Source organism: Arctopsyche grandis, chromosome 6 (genome assembly GCF_051622035.1).
Source record: "Arctopsyche grandis isolate Sample6627 chromosome 6, ASM5162203v2, whole genome shotgun sequence".
Classification (NCBI taxonomy): Eukaryota; Metazoa; Arthropoda; class Insecta; order Trichoptera; family Hydropsychidae; genus Arctopsyche; species Arctopsyche grandis.
In genome coordinates, this window is record NC_135360.1 from 32,037,555 (window position 1) to 32,058,323 (window position 20,769).

Below are 20,769 nucleotides of genomic sequence, written 5' to 3' on the forward strand. Positions count from 1 at the left end.
GTAGGTCGAATGTGTCGTTTTTAAAGGACTATCCCATGCACGCGTGCCATGAACGTCCCATTTTTTCCCTATATGTTGAAAACTATCTAAAAAAAACCACGTGCCACATTCAACGCTGTGTGATTTCGCCCTTAATTATTTTATTTTATTTATTACATTTTATACCAGGAAGGCCTCACAGGTAAACCCCAATGCGCCTTCCTGGCCAATCACAAACTATACAGCATTTTTATTATACAAGTCGCTGAATTATGAGACACTGAAAACTCGCAAATTAACGAGACATCTATGAATTGTACATACATTTTATTACACATTAATCATACTCGAATAGTGGTGACATGGTAGCAGTGCCGGTTTTAGGGGAGGGCTGGGTCGGGCGGTGCCCGAGGCCGCCAAATAAGTTAGGGCGCCGCACAATGCGCCAAAGGCACTTTAAAATTAGAGCGCCAAAAGCCATACAAAATTTTAGATTAGAGCGCTAAAGGCGAAATTTTTTTCTAGGAATGTTTAAAAAAAATTGCCCGAGAGCGCTATTGGATGTAAGGCCGGCACTACGTAGTAGGTAGGAAGGATTTTAGCCAATTTTTAATCGGGAACCGTTTCAACAATGAAGTCAGAGAAAATTGGCATACTCTGATAGGAAACGATCGACCTGTAGTCACAAATATCCATGTCTGACCAGCAGCACTACAGATATATTTCAATCGAGGTCAGCTCATGGGATCGAACCCGGCGCCTCTCGGTGTTGGGCAGAAGCTTAACGACCGAGCTATGCTGCTGGCTGATGAATAGGGGTCAGTTGATGATTGATTCGGGGTGAGATAACAGAAAGCAAGGGTGGAATCGAATGAAAAGAAAACGCTTTTTTGCAAAACGAATTCTTCCATGTTGTCGGAAAACGTGTTATATGGAGCATGCTGTATGTAGTAATTAAATCTAAATTCATATACTCGAGTATATCAGCCGTTATATTTTAAAGTGGCGAAAGTCAAATTTTCAGTTCCAAAAACACTATTTCCGTTTTACTTAATTCACAAAATGTTATCACTAGAGGCTGGAATCTGAAGGGGCCGGAAACGTGCCGCCTATTGTTCAATTGTTGTAAATCCTTTGTAAAAAAGGTTCGGCAAACCTTTAACAATGCATTTACAATCTTTGAACAATAAACAGCCCCTTCAGATTCCGGCCTCTAGTTATCACTTACTTTAATTCGATATGTTCATACATAATCTCGAAAAAGCAGAATACATGTATTACATGCCACCAGTATTTTTAAACATTGTTCAAAGCATTATTTTATTTTATTTTTTTATTTTATTTTATTTTACAAAATCAATTAATCAAGCACACTCGTCTAACAGATTGCTCCAAAGCGACGAGTGTGCTATTTAATTTATAATTATATTTAATGTTTTGCGAAATATGTATTTCTCGAAATGAAGAAAAGTGGGCTTTGCCACTTTCAAATATAACGGTTCATATCTAAATATTTCATAGGACTATAATTCAGAGTTGGATACTAATCGACCAAAATCTAGAATATTGTTTTTAGACTAAATTTCAAATTCATCTGATATGTACATATATAATAAAAAGGCGGTCTCCGTGACGAGCCAGAATGTTAAATTACAGAAAACACAAATATCGGAAGGCAAAGATCGAAAATAGTAAGATCAAAAAAAAAAGGGTGCATGGTAAACGGTACATACTTCTGCGCGCGCACATTAATACGGGAGGAAAAGCCTGTTCCTCTTGTTCCAGTTGTACCCTGCTCGCGCAAATTAAGTGAGTATGTACCATAGATGTATAATACATAGATCCGCCCTCACGGTTTATACTGGTCTCCCTTTTGGCGCATGCAAAATACATGGCGCATGCACACTTTTCTCTCACTAGGTTAGTAGCTAACCTAAGTAGGAAAGGTGATTTCATCTTTTCGTCACTAACTGAGGGGTGCGGGGGGTTTAACTAGCGGGGGGAAGTGAAAAAAACGTCGACCGCTGCGTCGTAGGGAAAAAAACCTTTTTTTCCCCAACTTCCTCCCGCTAGTTAAACCCCCCGCACCCTTCAGTTAATGGCGACAAGATCTTCAACGAAATTTGTTGTAATGCCATATCTAGTCTATTCTAGATCTATGGTATGTACCATGCACCCTTTTTTTTTTGTCCTTTCGACTTAAGATCTTTCGATTTCCGATCTTTGCCTTCCGATATTTGTGTTTTCTGTAATTTAACATTCTCGCTCGTCACGTAGACCCAATAAAAGGACATGTATAAATGATTGAATTGGTATACTTGGGTCGAGTTTACTTTTAAGTTGGTATGCTGCGTAACACCGCGACCAAAGGACAGCTCGTTTTGGCGCATCGAGAAATACATATACGGATATACATATATAGTTAAAAGCGCTGAATTAGTTCCGTTGACTACCTTACCGCGTGTCTCTTCAGGAATTGAATCATATATGTACGTGTATATTCAGAATTGCCATTTTCATTTTATCTAAGCGATATAACCTATCAACCCTTAAATTACGTTTGCGCCAATTAAAATAAAAATTGGCCACGAAAAAGCGACGATAGCAAATTAAATTGTAAAAAAATAAAACAATTACAAGCATTTGCGTAGGACAATCGACTTATAAAATGCGATAAACTTGAAAATTACTCCGTGTTCGATTTGCATACGCGAATTCGACCAGTTTTCGCCAAATTTGGGTCCCGCAAATTATTATGATAGATAAAAAAAAAACACCGCAAAAACGGAACACTGCTCAATTACGCGAGTTCGGAGTATTCCGGCGCCATTTTTTTTGTTGTTTTCGACGTCAACGTTTCTCAAAATTTTGACGTTTCACTCTCATTGCGTGTTTGAGGAGCCTTCGGCGGAAGGTCAGGCTGTGGGGTTATGCCAATATTTGTTGATATCATTAATTCGCCGAGGAAAGAAGTTCCGAGACAATGATGTTTGCAGAATGATTTCCGAGAAGGACATGGACGCGGTGTCGTTGACTTGAGAGTGAATCACGCCACCATCTTGAAAACTATTATGTTTTGCATTAATAACTATTTGCCGTAACAATGCGATATACATAATTCATCATCGTTTTATCGGAATCTAACGCAAATCAATGTCATGAACGCGGAAAGTTTTGGCGAAATGAATGACTCGCGTCACGTATACAACAAATCGCTCACTCTCGCTTTTTCAGTCCGCGTCAAATTTTGCAGAGGCCGTCGTGATAGCTGTTCATTCAGTACTCAAAGACCATGTTAACAAAAGTAAGAATCACACAGGAAGGAACGCGGCACATGGTTTTTTTAGATACGTTTAAACACGCGAAAAAAATCACCCCCTGGAGTGTTTTCACTAATATTTTATTGCTTGCTTGACAGTAATCGATACCGGTGTATCCCATATTTGAAGAAATGTAGGAGAACCCCCACAGCGGGGCGCTAAGCACACGACGTGCCGTTCTTGTCTGTGTCATTTCGCCTTAAGCCCTTCAAGTATACATATATCATAGTTTGGTGAAATGCAAACACCTAAAGAACAATTGAAAATTGCACATGAAAAAAAAACTTTGGAAGATCCACTTTAAAACCTTTCTGTCTATTTGCATCCAATCCAGCAGAATAGACTACCGGTTGGCATATAGTGCTTTGAACAGATTGGTCACGGGTTCAAATCCCACTGGTTTCTGTTGGCCAGACCTTGGATTTGTGACCCAATTTATCTGATTTTCATTGAAACGGTTCCAACAAATTGGCAACCTTACCCATTTTCTCGCAAATCTCGAGTTTTCAGCAATCTAGAATTTCGCTGAATTCGTCGGAATTTCATCTTGAGATTTTCTTCTCTTCCTGGAGATTCTCTCTGTCTTTGTACGAGTTTATGGAAGTCCTTTCAAGTCCTTCATCCTGATTATTTTAGATTCAAACCTAAACAAATCTTGTATACAATTTAAACCATTTGACATTAGCATTTTTATAACTAAGCCGAATATTCAAATTGGTAGCAATTAATGTAGACCTATCTTAATGGATCTCATAATGCGCTGTTCCTTTTCTATGTGATGTTTTGGAAACGGATGTTTCAAATTGGATAATTTGTATATACGTAGTGAAAAGTGAAAACTGCGAATAGTACCGAGTGCATAATTTGGTACAAAAAAAGCTCTATGTACATAGAAACGATCATTGCTTTTATAAATATACAACTTTACAATTTGCACTTGCGTAAGATGATCGAAGAATCTGGGTTAAGCCTTCGGATACAAAAAGGACTAAACGTTTTATTATTGAAAACGTATTGAGTTTTTATCGATCTCTATACAAATATGGCGGTGTCCGACATTTCTCAAGACCTTACCTTGTCCTTAAGAAGATTTTCATAAATATTATAAATACATCTACCTTGGGATGGATTTAAAATTAATGGCACTACAAATAAGCTACATTACATTAGACAGTCATTATATATAAACAGATACATTATCAAGCGTAGACCGCATACTCCACACATTTAACGCCGGAAGCTTTGGAGTGAGTATCATAGAGTATAGTAAACGTTTAAACGTTTATCTTGAACTCTACTTACATACTATTACTTTATTTTATTGCCACATTAATGAAAATATCCAAGGAATTTTTCTGATGATTCAAACATTTCGCGCTAATCGCGCTCCATTTCTTTCTAAGTAAGCAACGGCTATCTAAAAATAATAAAGGACAATTTAATCATCACCGTCATCGAAAGTAGACGACATTGACATATATCCGAAGTGGTTTAAGACGTATCAAAGTACGCACAATGCGTAGGATTTGACATCCTGCGAGTACTATGAAAGGACAATGTCAAGATATGTCACATTTTTTACACATTTAATTACATATGCATGTAAATTAAATACAAAAAACTTGAACAAGAGCGCAATTAGACATGGCCACTGTATATATGTAGGTAAGATAATATTTGCCAATGGATAGAGTCATCGTCTTTCTTATCAACGAGATCGGTATCATTTCTGTCACGGCAATGATGTGAAAATTTGTAAGATAAGGAAGATTTAATTTAAAAAAAAGTATATATTTATAAATTAGCTTGACTTGAGTATATGTTTGCTTGTCTTGGACTAACATTTCACTGTAAATATTAAATGTTTTCAAGGTTATGTAAAATAAATCTTTCACGTTTCCTAGTAATAGAAAAGTTCATGCTCAAAGTTCGTTGATCTTTTCCGCTGTTGACGCATTTTATTCCCCGCAATTTTTCTACGATAATATATCGATCTGGTCAGAGATTATGTCAATAGATTATCATTGACCTTCTGACACAATTTTTGGCTTGTCATGTGAAGGGTGTATTTTATTCTAATACCTGAATAATGAGGCGCGTTTCAAACGTATGCGAAACGCGCTCGTAAAATGTGAGGTCTTCTGTTATATAGCATAGTATTAAAACGAATTTTTAGACTCGAAGATAACAAAGGATTAGGGATGACGATCGTTTGAAGGTTTGCGTTATGGGATTTGAGTGTAAATAAAATTTTGGGTTAACAATCGAGAGCTCGAGAAGGTCAAAAGTTATAAAAATCAACTCGATCTTGACATTTCTTGTGTAAACAATATTAAACGTTGCGTGAAAATTGGGTTATCTCTGAAGTGTATTATATCTACGTATGTACATACATATGCATATACAATTAAAAACATGTTTGTCTAGGATTTTATTAAGATTTATTTTTCAAATATAGTCGTAGTTTTTTTTAAATATACCTACAGACTTATTTCCCATAACTTTTTCTGTTCAAATGCGAATAAAAATTATTTATTTTCAACTTGTATTTGAATATAAATAATTGTGTCCGTTAATTTCAACGGGTGATTTCGTAAAGGAATTGATACACGAATTAAAATAATGTTATATGTATGTAAATATAATAGACGCGCGCGCGCACGTATTAATAAAAAAAGTTAAGTGCGCGCATTACACGCTTACCGTTCGAAATGATGAATTAATGTGTGTGTGTGTGTTTTCGTGGATGTGTGTATGTGTGTATGTGTGGACGCTCCCGTGCAGCGCATCTGACGCTGACCTAACCCGTCGCTCGGCGCTCAATATCAGGAGCACATGTCAGACGCTCCACACCCCTCAAACTTCCCCACGTCTCTTTGCCACAATCCACGTCACATCCTTATAGCGGATGCTTAAAATGCACCCATTGACGATACGTTCCTCTAATTGGTCAAACGATTTAGTCCACGTGGACCATTTCACTCTGATTGGTTGTTCGCCTCGTTCGCGTGTAGGCACAACATATACTCCTGGTATTCTAAATTTGTTTTTTTGAAATCTCCATAGTTGTCGATGCACTGCACATACTCGCAAACATGCATCGCGTCCGATTTTATATACATACATATATTATTATTTATAATATCAATGGTTTAAATCCTAGGCTTCGTTTATAAACTAACTATGTACATTGGAATAAGCAGTGGAAAGTGGGGATGTTGATACTTGAAAAAATGTTCTGAAAAAGTGATTTAATATCATCTATGTATTTTGGTATCATTTCTCTTCATCTCATATATTATTTCGAAAGAGACTTTGTATGTAAGGTTTAATGTATGCATGTAAGGTTTGGGTGGTAGAATCCGTAACGTTATTGAAAAAATCTAATTTTCTATGACGACGATATCGATATCCATTTCGATTCCGATTTATGATTCCGATTTCATTTACGATTCCAATTTCAGTTCTGATTTTGATTCCGATTCCGGATTTTTTTTCAGTTCCGGTTTCCGGATTCCTGTTTCAATTCCGGATCTGGATTCCTGTTTCGGTTCCGGATCCGAATTCTTGTTTCAATTCCAGATCCAGATTCCTTTTTCCTTTCCGGATCCCGATTCCTTTTTCAGTTCCGGATCAGGACTAGTTTTTCAATTCCGTATTATTATTATTTTTTTATATTACTATTACTTAATACTACCATACAATTTCAACGACATAGGTCGAATGTGTCGTTTTTAAAGGACTATCCCATGCACGCGTGCCATGAACGTTCCATTTTTTTCTATATGTTTAAAACTATCTAAAAAAAACCACGTGCCACATTCACCGCTGTGTGATTTCGCCCTTAATTATTTTATTTTATTTTATTACACTTTATACCAGGAAGGCCTTATAGATAAACCCCAATGCGCCTTCCTGGCCAATTTCAAACAATACAGTATTTTTATTAGCAAAGGCAAACCAACGCTGAATCATACGGCACGCCATGTCTAGGTAGGCTCCAGCGTGATGGGCGTATCCTCATATCATTGTTTATTCCTACGATATTATTATTTCGACAACTTTCTCCTATATTTCTTCAAATATGAGAATCACCGTTATCGATTAGTGTCAAATATACGTCATATATCATCGAAAACACTCAAACTGGTGGGTTTTGACTTGGGTGCCTTAGCATACATAGATCAGGCGTGCTAGATTTTTTGTTACATGTGCAAGACTATATAAAAAACACATACCGTGTACTGCTGTGTGTCTGCGCCCTTAGGGTATTCAATACATTTTATTTTTATTTTATTTTATTACATTTTATACCAGGAAGGCCTTATAGGTAAACCCCAATGCGCCTTCCTGGCCAATTTCAAACAATACAGCATTTTTATTATACAAGTCGCTGAATTACGAGACACTCGCAAATTAACGAGACATCTATGAATTTTACATAAATTTTATTTTACATTAATCATATTCAAATAGTGGTGACATAGTATGTAGGAAGGTTTTTAGCCAATTTTTATTCGGGAACCGTTTCAACAATGAAATTGAAGAAAATTGGCAAACTCTTATAGGAAACGATCAACTTGGAGTCATAAATATCTCAGAGTCATGGATATACTCATACCCATGAGCTGACCTCGATTAAAATTCTTTATAATCGAGGTCAGCTCATGGGATCGAACCCGGCGCCTCTCGGTGTTAGGCAGAAGCTTAACGACCGAGCTATGCTGATGGCTTATATATACAAATACCGAGCGAAGCCGGGTAAAGCCATAAAATTAAGTTAAAACAAAACACAGCCAAACATTTCGATGTATTATTAACGTGTGGGTTATTGATCGGCGTATCTGTATTAAACGCTTTGTTTACAAAGTTTAATTTATGTAAATTGTCATGCTATTGTATGTATTATGCATGGAGATGATTGAATTGAAATGAAGATCAAACATACATAATCAAAATACTCTGAATGGAAAGGGAAAGGAGGTAGTGTACGAACACCTAAAATTACATCTAGAGAATTTCTGGTGATAAATTCATCATAAGTTGCATCATCAGATACATTAGATACCAGATACAAATCATTTGTATACAAATAAATTCACTTTTACATATCATTATGATGTTTAGCCAATTACAAACTCCATTTACACATATGTAGATGTGTTCTAAGGTAAGATCAACGGCCGCTTAATTCATCCACGCTGAGTAAATATTACATTATCGCAGTTTTATGCAAAGAAATTCGCATAATTTCGTTGACATTTCGCGCCGGAAGCACATCACAATGTCAACGAGTTTCCAAATTACAATAATCGGATGTAAAGTGTTGAACAAATATGATGTAATAATATTTCAACTAGCGTGGATTTTTTTCTCCATTTTACGATCGTCTATTTATCGCAAACAATAAGATTGAACTGTGAAATTTTCCGCATAGACTTTTTCCATTGTTTTGCAAAAATCGTTGTAACACGTCAATAAAGCACTAATTGAAGTATAAATCAGGTAGCAGGAAATTTCGCTAAAAGTGCCAAAAGCAGGTGGAAGGTCAATAAGGAAATGTGATCAATATATTATAGCATTGTAATAAAATCATATGCTACCCACGCACATATTTATAAATAAAAATGCTCGTAAAATGTACAGAAGTCAAAATATTTTTATGATCTGCTCAATTTTAAATCTATTCAATTTTAATGATTTGTTTAAAAGATTAGATTGCCTTTAAAAATTCACTCTCATATAAAATTAGTTCCCAATTAATAATTAACGTGGTATTTGAATGTATAGGCATATTTAAGACGACGAAGAACAAATATCAAAGCAGAATATTTTAACTTTAATTTTATGTTTGTACTTACTTATACAGTAAACATAGTTTCAAAATTGATTTAAGGCGCTGATACACAGAATCGTACGGCACGGCATGCCTAGGTGACTCCAGCTGTGAATTGGCGTGTCTAATGTCATTGTTAATTCGTACGATCTTATTATTTCGACAAGTTTCTCCCACATTTCTTCAATTATGGGAATCACTGTCAAACCTATGCCAATATAAGGGAAACATATCACCGAAAACACTCCAAGGGATGAGTTTTGGCCTGGCATAGATCATGTACAAAATCATTAAAAATACACGTGCCGCATACCACTCTGTGTGTCTTCGCCCTTAGTTCTTAGTGTTTATTTCTGATGGATACTTTTCGCACAAAATATGGTTCATTAATGTCAATTTCTTACAAAAGCCATGCTTTTTTGCTCTCTCGCTTTGAACACCAATGTAGCGGTCTATTGTTATTTGAAAAACATCCGCGTAAAGCCGATCTCTGTTCTGCCAAATTCTGTTAAATACCATTTTTTGTCTTTGTTTTGATAGTCATTAAATTAAGACTCCAAAATTCGAGTAATTTAATGTATTCCGTACTTTATCAGGAATGCTAATTCATTCAGAAGTACTGCATAGGCCGTCAGTGCGGTTTCCTACTTTTAAAGTATTGAGAAGTATCTCTGAAGTTAGTATTAAAAGTATTCAAGATACCTACATATGTATGTAGTTATAATTTTCAAGATGCCTAGTTCTAAACCTTAAGACGCGCAGTTAAATCATTAGATGCATGGCTCTAAATCTAAAGATACGTGGTTCTAGCTCTCAAGATGCCTGGTTCTAGCTCCCAAGTTACCTAGTTATTAATCTCAAAATGTGCAATTCTAAATTTAAAGATGCGCAGTTCTAACTCTTAAGATGCCTGGTTCTACCTATCAAGATACCTAGTTGTAAATATCAAGATGCACAGTTCTAGCCCTCAAGATGCCTCGTTCTAACTCTCAAGATGCCTAATTCTAAATCTCAAGATGCGCAGTTCTGGCTCTCAAGATGTCTAGCCTTTCTTTCAAGCTTTACTAAGTTCATACTTTGTTACAGTCAATATTTTAAGTTACTTTGCTTTACAGTCATTATTGTTTTAGAGTTTAATATTTTGTATTTGGTTTTCTTAAAAAGAAGTCTGTTTTCTTTTGAGGCTATTGGTTTTTTTTATATTTAAAAGTTTCATGTGACTTTTTGCGCAAAACTTTTTCCATACAAGTTTTGGGTGAATCCAGTATCGACTTTAAATTATGAGCCGAAACAATGAAAGTTTAAATAGCCTTTATGAAGATAGACAATATAATCAAGACATATAGAAATCATCAAATCGAATCATGTTGATTGTGTGTGAATGCTTAGCTATAAAACTTATTCTTTAAGCAAAAAAATAAGTACTTCAAAGTGTATGTACATACATACATATATTGCAGATATTTCATTAATGTCAAATATCCCTAAAAATAATTTATAATACAACCATATATACTAACTTGAAAAAAATGCATGCCATAAATAACATTCCGTTAGTTACAGACATTACTAACAAACTAATCAGTAGATTCTATAACAGAATCACTAATAATCATTCTAACACACTTGTGAAGAGTCTCGGTGATTACAACAAAATGTCTATACCCTTCAGGTATAACACACAGATTACCTAAACAATCTGCTTTAGATCGTTGACTTTAGAGAGTCTTTAATTAATATTATGTATTAGATGTATGTATTATGAGCATTTATAAGAATTGTAAATAGGTTTTTGAGCTCTGTTTCCTATTACGCTGTACATTAACATTAGAATAATATAATAGTATGATTATTAACAAAATTAAATTAAAATTGTAAAATAGAAAATGATCAGTAGATCAGTGGCTGTTAATATAGATATAAGATGTATTGTGAACATAATTTAATAATAATAAAAAGCATTTAAAAAACAATTAATGTCAAATAGTAGTGTCAATCGACACTTTAATTCTCGAATGCTAACTTAACCCAAAAGTCGAGAGTTGTTTTTTTGGCGGGCAATGCCAGCTGTCAAATTGATTTTCGCGCGCTTTTTCACCTCGCACGTCAAGCGGTCGTAACACGAGCCACCACAACCATGATCGCATATGGCTTCCGTGAGGTCAACAAATTTTCGTCTAATAAATAATTGAGACGAATATTGTCGCAATTAAATCGTCCTTCGGTGCGTGAACGAGCACACACACACACACATGGCCGATAAGGCTACTCTGATAAACTTTTTGAGCGTCTCCGGTGGTGACTAATGACTCGTTTTCAATTTGGTATAAAAACGTGGGGTCGACCACCATTCGGCACCATTCCTGTCACAGCTGCAGTTCAGATAGCTTCAGCCGAGTACCAGTAAATACCATTCGTTTTGTTCGAACATGGCGATCGTCAGAGTGTTGCTGTTGGGTGCTATGATGATGGCGGCCGTCGTGGCCTATCCCTATCCCAATTATAGGGATAATGCCATTGACGAAGATGCTATAGACCTGTCGTCTCTTGGAGAGGATGTCTTTGGTCTGCCGAAGAACTCCTCGGGTGAGCTTTTGTTTACTATTATTCCTATAAATGTTTCACTCGACTCATTGCTGAAAGTCATGCTGAAAGTTCTGCAGTGAAGTTTTAACTGACACAAATTAAATTAATATTTGCATGCTGCTATACTGCTCTTGTTCTCTCAGCACATTTTATAATTAGAAATAATATTTTTATACAAAAATAATAAATATTTTATTACGGACACTAACCATGTACATGTTTTAAAATTTAAAATAAATCAATTATGTCATTATTTATGACTAAAAAAAATCGAAATAAAAAGAAAACTTTTAGCTTTATTATATACTGCATAATTCAACGTTACCCAGACTTCATAAACGGGGAAATTACTTTAGCCAATTTGATCTATTTAATATTATACATTTCTCGGACTACTGCTCTTGTTCTCTCAGCAAATTTAATAATTAGAAATAATATTTTAATACAAAAATAATAAATATTTTATTACGGACACTATCTATGAACATGTTTTAAAATTTAAAATAAATCAATTATGTCATTATTTATGACTAAAAAAAAATCGAAATAAAAAGAAAACTTTTAGCTTTATCATTACCGGGAAATTACTTTAGCAAATTTGGTCTATTTAATATTAATAAACAAAATTTAAATAAAATGTTACATTATCATTTCTCCAATATATACAAAGGTTGAATGCATTTTATTTTATTGTTTTCATTTCATTTATTTATTCACTTCGGGTATCTTCATTGTTTAAAACTCTTATTTTTCTATTCCTATATTAATATTGTTTTTTATTACTGTTCTATTGTATTATAGTTTAATGGTCCTTGCGGCTGTATATATATATATATATATATATATATATATATATATATATATATATATATATATATATATATATATATATATATAAATAAATAAATATTACATTATTTAGTATCGAATTGATAGAATGCGAACGAGCTTTCATATCTATGAGAAGTTTGCATTATAATAACTTTTTTTATGTTTGATTGAGTGCCTATTTGAAGTATATATAATATATTTTTATATATAAACAAACTTTTGAATGAAATGAAACTTTTCATTTATTTTGTATAATTTATTTAAATTTTTAATTAAAACCTTGTAAAAAGACATACATAAAAGTAAATCATAAAATAAACTGAGTATTTATAAAAATTAATCTTTGAATAGTGCATTGGTTTAAAAAAAATCTAATGATATTTTTTTTTAATAAATGCACTGTATTTAATTCAAAGATTATTTTTATCAATACTGATTGATTTGTATGTCTTTTTACAAGGGTTTTATTAGGTTAATCGGTCTGACAATATTCCTACATTCTTCCGATCGTTTTGAAACTTTGCCATTTTGCGAGGTTTGGCCGCCGATAGAGATTTCAATTAATTCTGTTAGTTAGATGGTGAAATATAATCGTAATAAACACGTTTAAGAATCCACATATTTTTACATATGTACATTAAAAGGATTCATTTTTTTTTTGTTGCATTTATACGTATGTACATACATATATTTAATAGAGGAAATAAATCTTAGTTTTGTACGAAGTCATCTAAATGATTAATTCAGAATAAAATCTTATCTAGATATATGTACATGTCATTTGAATCTTGATAATTTATTTATTTTTAAATTATATTTACATATATTGATTTGAAATCTGAACTTACTACTCATAAAAATATGCTCCAATTAGTATTTGAAATTCAATTCAATAACTTGCAAAAAATGAAATTAGAACAAATTCAGGGTTGTTTGTTTATATGTATATGTATATGTAGTCTTTTTTTCGAAATTAAATTCGCATTGAATATATTAATCATCGAGAGATAAAATATATAACCCAATTACATATATTAATTGCAAGTTGTTTTTATTGTAATTGTTGAATGTAATGTCATAAAAAAAAATGCATCTACTTAATTTTGGGTTTGATAAAATTTTCTTAATATTCTGTCGCGAAAAGTCACTAATGAATGTTTGGAATTGAAATCGAACTAATTTCAGCGCGATCGGAGATGATGAATAGTCTCAATAGAGACCTTGTCAAGGATCGGTTCGAAACAGCTTTCAATTAAATTTCAATGCAAATGCACCGAGAGATTGTGCAATTTCCCGAGATTTTCCTCAGACCAGACCAGAGACCAGTTTCTGCCCACATTTACCGGGCGTTCGAATTTGGGCAAAACCGCATGCTCAATCGCGCACATTACTGGCCTTCACTCTTGACTCTGCCATTGATTGTTAATTTTTATTGAAAATTTCCTACAATCTGTCAAAAACAATAACAAAGACGCCAAACAAACGGATGAATCGACTCGCGTCGAATTTGGCGCGCGATAAGTGGTGCACATTTTGTTTTTCGCAAGGCTTCAATCACTATAGCAATCGCATTATATATGTAATAATGACAGGAAGTGCGAAAGATAGCATATGTATTGCCTGTTTAGGCGTTTTATTATAAAGTTTTGCGTATTTGCTTAAAACCCTTTTATGCAGTGGTGTCATCCAATTTCCATAACCACGAGTCTCTTCAAATACATTACGTATTAGTAAAAAAAAACCTGTTTTCAAAAGTTAATTATGTACTATTATAAAGTTATGTACTATTATAATAATATCTAAATATCTGTGGCAACCTGATTTTTTTTACGGATAATGCCTGATGGGTTTCTCGTCGGGTCAGCTATGCTATAAATTTATCAATGACTATTGAAGTTGTATAATGTTCATTATGTATATAAATATTATTAACACAAGTTATGTATTTAATTTTTAATTTTGCATTCAGGATCTAGATCCTAAATTAAGAGCAAAAGAGTTAAAAATATTTCATTATCAATAATTCAACAATACATTGCGAGCAAGAAGTATTAAAATCTACTAGATAATATGATAAAGTGATAAAATGGATGATAAAATCCACTCAAAGCACTGTCTATATTATATACATATGGATTATTGCATAAATTCATGCCCGATTTTTATATATAGCGGTATACGTTTTATAATAAAAAACGGGCATGAACTTTTGCAATTGTCTAATATTGTCTGTATATAATAAAAGCAGTATTATTTTTTTAAAACAAATAATAGACTAGTTTGCATATATATGTATGTAGCAGAGAGTTAACACTTTTGCCAAAGTTAATATTGAGAATCCTTGTTAGAGAGTAATACTTTGTTGGATAGTTCAATTAGCATGTTGAAAGTATGTAGTAAGTAAACTGATAATATTTTGTATCATCATAACTAATAAAAGTTTTGCCTCTTATAATCGATATAATTATACACTTGCTGACATTCCAAAAATAATATATTTCTAAATTAATTAAATATGTACATACATGCAAACGACAAAGATCACTAGAAGTTTAATTTTATTCCCAAGTTTCGATAGTTTTAAACCATTTTTTACTTATCTACAGCACACTACCACTGCGTATTTGGTTTTATAATGTACAGTAAATATTTGAATAGTAATGTAGTGACGAGAAAAATTTATTGCAAAGTCGTAAAATGGTATTTATGATGACAACTAATGGTCGTGGAAAATATGTGACTGTCACATTACGATATCTTAATTAATTGTAATGCTAATTTGAACATGTCTGTATTTGAGTTTGTCCAAATTATTTTTCCAGGAGTTAAACTATCCCAGTGGAATCCTGACACGTCCCAAACGAACCCCGAAGAGTTGGGAGAATATTTCCAAGGAGATATCCTGTTTCCACCTGGTTCAAAACGCAATGGAGTCAGAGCTGAGTCGTTCCGTTGGCCTGGTGGAATAGTACCTTACGTTATCGAAGGAAACTATGGTAAGTAATTCTCCCTTTCGACATTTCAACGCTGTTTAATTTCACAATGAACTAAATAGAGACGTTGGTAAGAAAATGTTCAGCGTTGAAAATTTTATATAGAATTAATAGTTCAAACAAGTACTGCAGAGGTGGCCAGGCGGGCCTTTTTTGGGAGTATAATAAATAAAAAAGTCCTATGTATTGTAAAAAATAATGCAAATATTTTAGATAAGACATCTTTGACCATAAGCGTTCATTGCAGTTATTTCCATTCAAAAGATGCGAGAAAAATATCAATTTATTGATTAATATTCGCCCTTTATTGGTCGAAAAAAAAGGTTCACGCCTAAAAAAAGCCCTCGTGGCCACCACCGAAGTACAGTATTTTATAGTTTATGTTCAATTCACATATGTTAGAACTATCTGGAAATAAAACCTGAATCTTTAGTTTATAATGTACATCATTTGATAACTCAAAACTAAGATCTTTTACCTACATACATACATAAATTGGTTTTCAAACGTTTTCTTTCTACCTTAAAGTATGTAGATATAGTAGACTCCACTTAATTATTATACATAAGATAAGTTAGACAAAACTAGAATTATATAGTATTTAGTATTATGTCTCGATTGATCGATAATTCAACTAACTAAATCATATATTACAAAAATAGTTTCTCAGTGCCTTCTATAGGTAGCATCTAAAAGATTGAACCCTTAAATTAGTATTGAATTTCACATACAGTTTCCAGTAGATTACTATAGAGAACTTTGGCCCAAATGAATCAACGTGAAACTACTGTTAATTTTTTTTTTTTTTAAATGCTTTTTATTATTACTAAATTATATTCACAATACATCTTATATATATTTTAATAGCTACTGATCTACTGATCATTTTCTATTTTACAATTTTAATTTAATTTTGTTAGTAATCATAGTATTATATTATTCTAATGTTAATGTACAGAGCATAATAGGAAAAATAGCTCAATTTACAATTCTTATAAATGATCATAATACATCTAATACATAATATGTTTATAAGTTTCCCTTTTTTGCCTCTGAGAATCCACAAGTTTAAATAGTTAAAATGGCATTGGATTGTTGAAAGATTATATATGTACATATAGTACCATTTTATTGGGTAGAAAACTGTGGTCCAAATAAACGAATCCTTCGACTAAATTTTGTCTCCTATAACAAAGCTAAAATCTTGCAACTCAATTGAATATATAATATAATATTCACATTATAGATAGTTGATTCCTTGTAGAATCGGATAATGAACCTTCATTTTGCAAGTCCGATGTTCTGCCTGCTCAATATTGTAAACAACACACCCACGAATTATTTACGATTGATTTATGAGATTACACTCCTTTACTTGGTTCTAATCACGCTATATTGGAATTGCAGCTGCTGAACACAGACAGAACATTATGGAAGCAATCGCACAGTACCACAGGCTGACCTGCATCAGGTTCGTGCCTTACAAAGGACAGAAGGACTACCTCGCCATTGGCAACAGGCAGACAGGTTGTTGGTCCAGCGTGGGAAGAGTAGGTCTGTTAATTCGTCGTGTCAAAAAGCGCCGACATCATATAAAAAAAAAAAAAAACCAGTGGCAATTTATTAGAAGTCATTGATAACTAATGGCTTTTCGATTTGCAGGAGGTCGCCAAGATGTCAACCTTCAGAATCCTGGGTGTGTGACCATGGTAGGTACTATAATTCACGAGCTAAAGCACGCTTTGGGTTTCTTCCACGAGCAGAGTAGGCCCGAGAGAGACAATTTTGTCACAATCCACTACGGAAACATTAAACACGGTGAGAATAAGAGATGGCTCTGTTTGGGGATACTTAAGGATATGGGTAAATGAAGGATTGTATTGAAATTGTTTGTTTCAGGCGAAGAATACAATTTCGACAAAGCCAAAGATACGAACAACTTTGGAGTTGGTTACGATTACGGTAGCGTTATGCATTATTCGGGACACGCTTTCTCCGCAAACGGACAGCCCACGATTACCGCTAAGGTAAGGATAAATTGACTAAGAATGTAAAGGCATAGAAGAATAAATATTTTAATAAATGAATTGAAAATTTCAGGTCAGTGGCGTCACGTTGGGACAACGCAGAGAATTGAGCAAAGGTGATGTACAGAAAGTAAAAGAGATGTATAAGTGCAAACCGTAAGCGAATTGTTCATATTTTTCATATACCTGGTGTGGCCTAAAAGTATTAATCGATAACAGACTAATAATAATCATAATTGAAATGAAAAAAATTAATAATATTAATAACGACATTAACATTTAAAACAAACGCATGAGGATAGTAACCTGAGACAGTGTTAACATTAAAGCTTCGACGACAATACTTCGACATTTCTAAACTGAAAAATTATCGTGCTAATAATTAATTTACATTAAAAATACTACATATAATAATACTTTAAATCATAATAATGACATAATGATAACATACGAACGATTCTATTAAAAAAATGACACGCATTTTTCCTTCTACTAGTGCATCGAGGTGGTTGTGTGAATTTGGTTCGCATGAATAATATTTTTAAATAATAAAAAAAAAATATTATAAAATCATAATCGACTTTCTCAGGTTCTTCCCTTGGCTGTTGACCCTTCAATCGATTTTCGGATTATAAGATTCAATTAAAATCTTAAATAAAAACCGTGAGAAATGTGTGTTTTGTTTTGTCTCAGAGCTGGTGGATTATTGTCCTGGATTTTCGGCGGATAGAAAAACTTATTTATGAATGAATATTAAGTATTTATTATTTATTTATTTATTGATTGCCGATTACGCCACATGCTTAAAAATCAATTGTGTATTAAAAAAAAATTTCCAACGAATGTCTAGTCATACATGTATATAATTTATATGAAATTGGTTGTTTAATTAATTTGTCAAATTGTATTTATTTCTTAATTTAATGTATAAATAACAATGCAAAATTTCACGATTATAAATCGACAATAAACTTTTTATACGTGATATATATTGTATTTTATTTTAATTTATATTTTACACATTGCATAATATTGTATAACACTAACACATCTCTTTACATCTATCGAATATTTAACACATTTCCACTAACGGCAACAAATCAAATGGTCAGTTTGTTTCAATAATTGGTCAGTAACTTTAACAATTGTGGTAATTGTGTACTATACAGATACAAATAAACGGTCATTGTTTTTTGACAAACTGACTATAACGAACGATAATATAACTTACTGACAATTCAAACGAAGTTACTGACTAAAAAAACACTTATACAATAAGTTCTTCCATTCATCTTTTTGAGAAGAATCATCACCGAGAGAAGACATACATTCAATTGTCGTATAAATCAATTACATCTTCCATGACACATCTAGAAAACGCATAAGATTTTTCGCATACACACGTTTCGACTGAAATTTTATATTAAGTAAATTAACATTTAACATTTTTAGAAATAAAATTAACATTTATTAATCAAGATACTCACTTCTATCTTCAGCACATCTCGTGACGATTATAGAAGTCGCATTTAAGTCCTGATTTCCTCTTAAATGATTCAAATATTGTATTGCACTTTCGACATTGATATTTTCTTTGTCGTCGATTATTTTCAATGTTTCCAATAGGCATTTTATATAACACTGTAATGTTTTTTGAATTGATTTTATAGCGAATTGGAATGCATAATTGAATTTTAAAAATATTTTACCTTCGGAGTTAATTCAGTTTCTTCTGGAAAACTTCCACTTTCCGACAATGATATCAAATATTCTATAAAATTAATTTTTATTTATTATAATTGGCCAAATGTGACAAACGGGAGCAATTTAAACCATCCGTAACTTTTGATCGATTTGATTAAAACTCAATCATTAAATATCACGTCCTTATAACTAAATGACCCGGAATTCAAGCACTGGGTTGATCTCGATTGAAAATGTATACAGAAGAATTCCTACAGTGTTGCTGATAATATTTGGATATTTATGACTCCAAGTCAATCGTTTCCATTTTATCTGATTTCATTGTTGAAACGATTCCTCATAAAATTGACAAAACCACCCACTATGTATGTCGCCACTATTTGAATATGGTTTCAAATTTATAATATATAAATTTATGAATGTACGAGTTAAATACCATAGGTGTCGCTCAGGGGCATCATAAGATCATGGAAAAATATAAATTTTATATAATACGGTTCCCGGAAAGAAGCATTAAATAGCACTGAATAGTAGCGCAGTTTCGAGAAGTCATAATTTTCAAAGGCGCTCAAAAAGAACTTACGCAATAGAATTCCACAAAAAAAAAATGGGTTAGCACCCTCGGATAATATCTAAATACCCCTTGTCGCTTTTTTATGGAATTCTATTGCGTTAGTTCTCCTCAAACATCTTTGAAAGTTTGGATGTCTCGAGAGTGCAACTATCTCGAGTGCATTTTTCCGGTCACCAATAGGAACATTTTTCAATATAAATCTTTAGTATATTTCTAGGAACTATGTAAATAGTATTCAGTTTGAAATATTGTATTACATATAAATGGTTCAAGATTCGTTAATGTATTAAAATGTAGTTTTTGTCACTTCTACGTTTTATAATAATACATAACTGATACACGAAGCTATAGAATATTATGTAGTTTTAATCATTAATTTAAATTAAGCAGATCAAAAGTTATTAATGATTTTTCTTATATGCAAATCCATGAAATCATACACTTATTCATAGCACAATCTGAATTACCTTTTTCGATTTTATACGTATCATTACATTGCTGTTGAACTTCAGTGAAATTTAAAGCTTTGAATTCGTTCCTCAGATCGCTTCCATGTGAAGATGATTTATCGCCTTTATCTCCTTTGGTCAATATCAAAACGGTCATCAGGAAAGTTGCCAAATAGGTAAACATTGCAAACCAGTTCAAAATATGTATGTTTTCAGTGACAAACGCTCTTCAAACATCACTACGAACTGACCAACGGATCGTGTACTTATATAAACTAGGGACAATACCATGTCGTCGGATTAAATTCACCATAATGATCGTTTCGATTGAGTGGACGCAATTATGTTGTATCCGCAGTTCGCATTCATGGCCGATTTAATTGTGAAAAAAATTACTTGTGAATGCCCGCGAAACAATCATTATTATATTGTACATGCGGAATCAAATTATCAAAGGGGTTTAATGAAAT

General features: G+C 33.0%; 2 protein-coding genes across 2 annotated transcripts; one reads left to right on the top strand and one right to left on the bottom strand.

Moving 5' to 3' along the window:
• The first annotated feature begins 11,491 nt into the window (after positions 1-11,491).
• Positions 11,492-18,558, top strand: LOC143913400 (hatching enzyme 1.2-like). The gene is made up of 7 exons (XM_077433142.1): positions 11,492-11,721; positions 15,375-15,548; positions 16,953-17,099; positions 17,208-17,363; positions 17,445-17,572; positions 17,646-17,728; positions 18,266-18,558. Exons 1-7 carry the CDS (start codon positions 11,565-11,567, stop codon positions 18,300-18,302), a joined length of 882 nt encoding a protein of 293 aa, XP_077289268.1. The 5' UTR covers positions 11,492-11,564; the 3' UTR covers positions 18,303-18,558.
• A 296-nt stretch (positions 18,559-18,854) lies between these two features.
• On the bottom strand, positions 18,855-20,517 carry Obp84a (Odorant-binding protein 84a). Its single transcript, XM_077433840.1, has 4 exons — positions 20,318-20,517; positions 19,282-19,343; positions 19,060-19,213; positions 18,855-18,982 (listed from the first exon to the last, which is right to left on the bottom strand). The coding sequence occupies exons 1-4, from the start codon at positions 20,481-20,483 to the stop codon at positions 18,903-18,905; spliced, it is 462 nt and encodes a 153-aa protein (XP_077289966.1). The 5' UTR covers positions 20,484-20,517; the 3' UTR covers positions 18,855-18,902.
• Positions 20,518-20,769: the final 252 nt, after the last annotated feature.